General features: G+C 54.0%; 1 protein-coding gene across 1 annotated transcript; it reads left to right on the forward strand.

Moving 5' to 3' along the window:
* Positions 1–129: 129 nt before the first annotated feature.
* On the forward strand, positions 130–823 carry Pmar_PMAR026865 (hypothetical protein; the record flags this gene model as incomplete). The annotated part of the gene is made up of 3 exons (XM_002785747.1): positions 130–481; positions 529–682; positions 728–823. Coding segments are annotated over 3 exons (602 nt in total), but the record flags the coding sequence as incomplete, so codon positions are not given.
* Positions 824–957: the final 134 nt, after the last annotated feature.

Consider the following 957-nt stretch of genomic DNA (forward strand, 5'->3'; position numbering starts at 1 on the left):
CTTTATACCAGCAGGGTGGAGGTGGCCATTCATATTCTACGGGGACTACGTGAAACCGGCGCGAGTCTGGCCGAGTGTGTGCGACCCCTTGTAGAAATCGCACTGTGTGAGAGGTCTCCTTACTCTCTTATGGTGGAGTCGGCTACTCTCCTTGCCGGTGATGACGTCAACTTGACACAGTTCCACGAGGGGCTCCGAGGAAGGTTCATGGATCTGCACACGGAGCATTTCAGCAGTAATGATGACGTTGACGCTGCTCGTGCTAGTGGTCGTATGGCGTGTGCGGTCTTGGCTCGACTAGTGGTCCGGTCGGCTGGTGACGATGTGACTACTATGGTGGATGAAAACTTATCGGAGAGGCTTCTTGAAGTACTACGGCAGCTGGTGTATGTCAAAAGTGAAGCAGGCATGTTGACTCCGCGGACAGTGGTAAAGATGCACATGGAGCTATCTTGGCTTAAAGGGGAGGACCCATTCGAAGGTCAGCTCAGTGCATGCTCCAATATAGCAGTATTCGCAGTTGGTCAGATATGGTCACTCGAATGGTCTCGGAGGAAGCGGACGATAGTTCTGCAGCCGATGGCATGTCTCTTGATTCGGAGTCGAGTGACCGCGAAATGGGTAGCCACTCCAGTGATGAGGCCTCGTCATCATCACAGGACTCAGAGCCTCGAGCCAAGCGGTAGGGCGAACCGAGTAGTTTTGTGTGTGGGAGGTTTGTTCGTAGGCTCAAGGTGGAACCTAGGAGACTACCATTAAAGCGTCCTCGACCTGTGGAGACGAGGAGTGAGGTGGCCGCATCACCAACGAGTGTCCAAAGCGCGTAAGTTGAAGCGTGACAAGGTGTCCGATCTGAGTTGCCCATCCGTCAGGCCTTGCCTTGTTCGTCAAGGCCCTTTACTGAAGAGACACCGAACCTGCCAGCCGACAGATCGACCGCTACTTGCAACTAGCAGA

The sequence above is a fragment of the Perkinsus marinus genome, assembly GCF_000006405.1.
Source record: "Perkinsus marinus ATCC 50983 genomic scaffold scf_1104296931974, whole genome shotgun sequence".
NCBI lineage: Eukaryota > Perkinsozoa > Perkinsida > Perkinsidae > Perkinsus > Perkinsus marinus.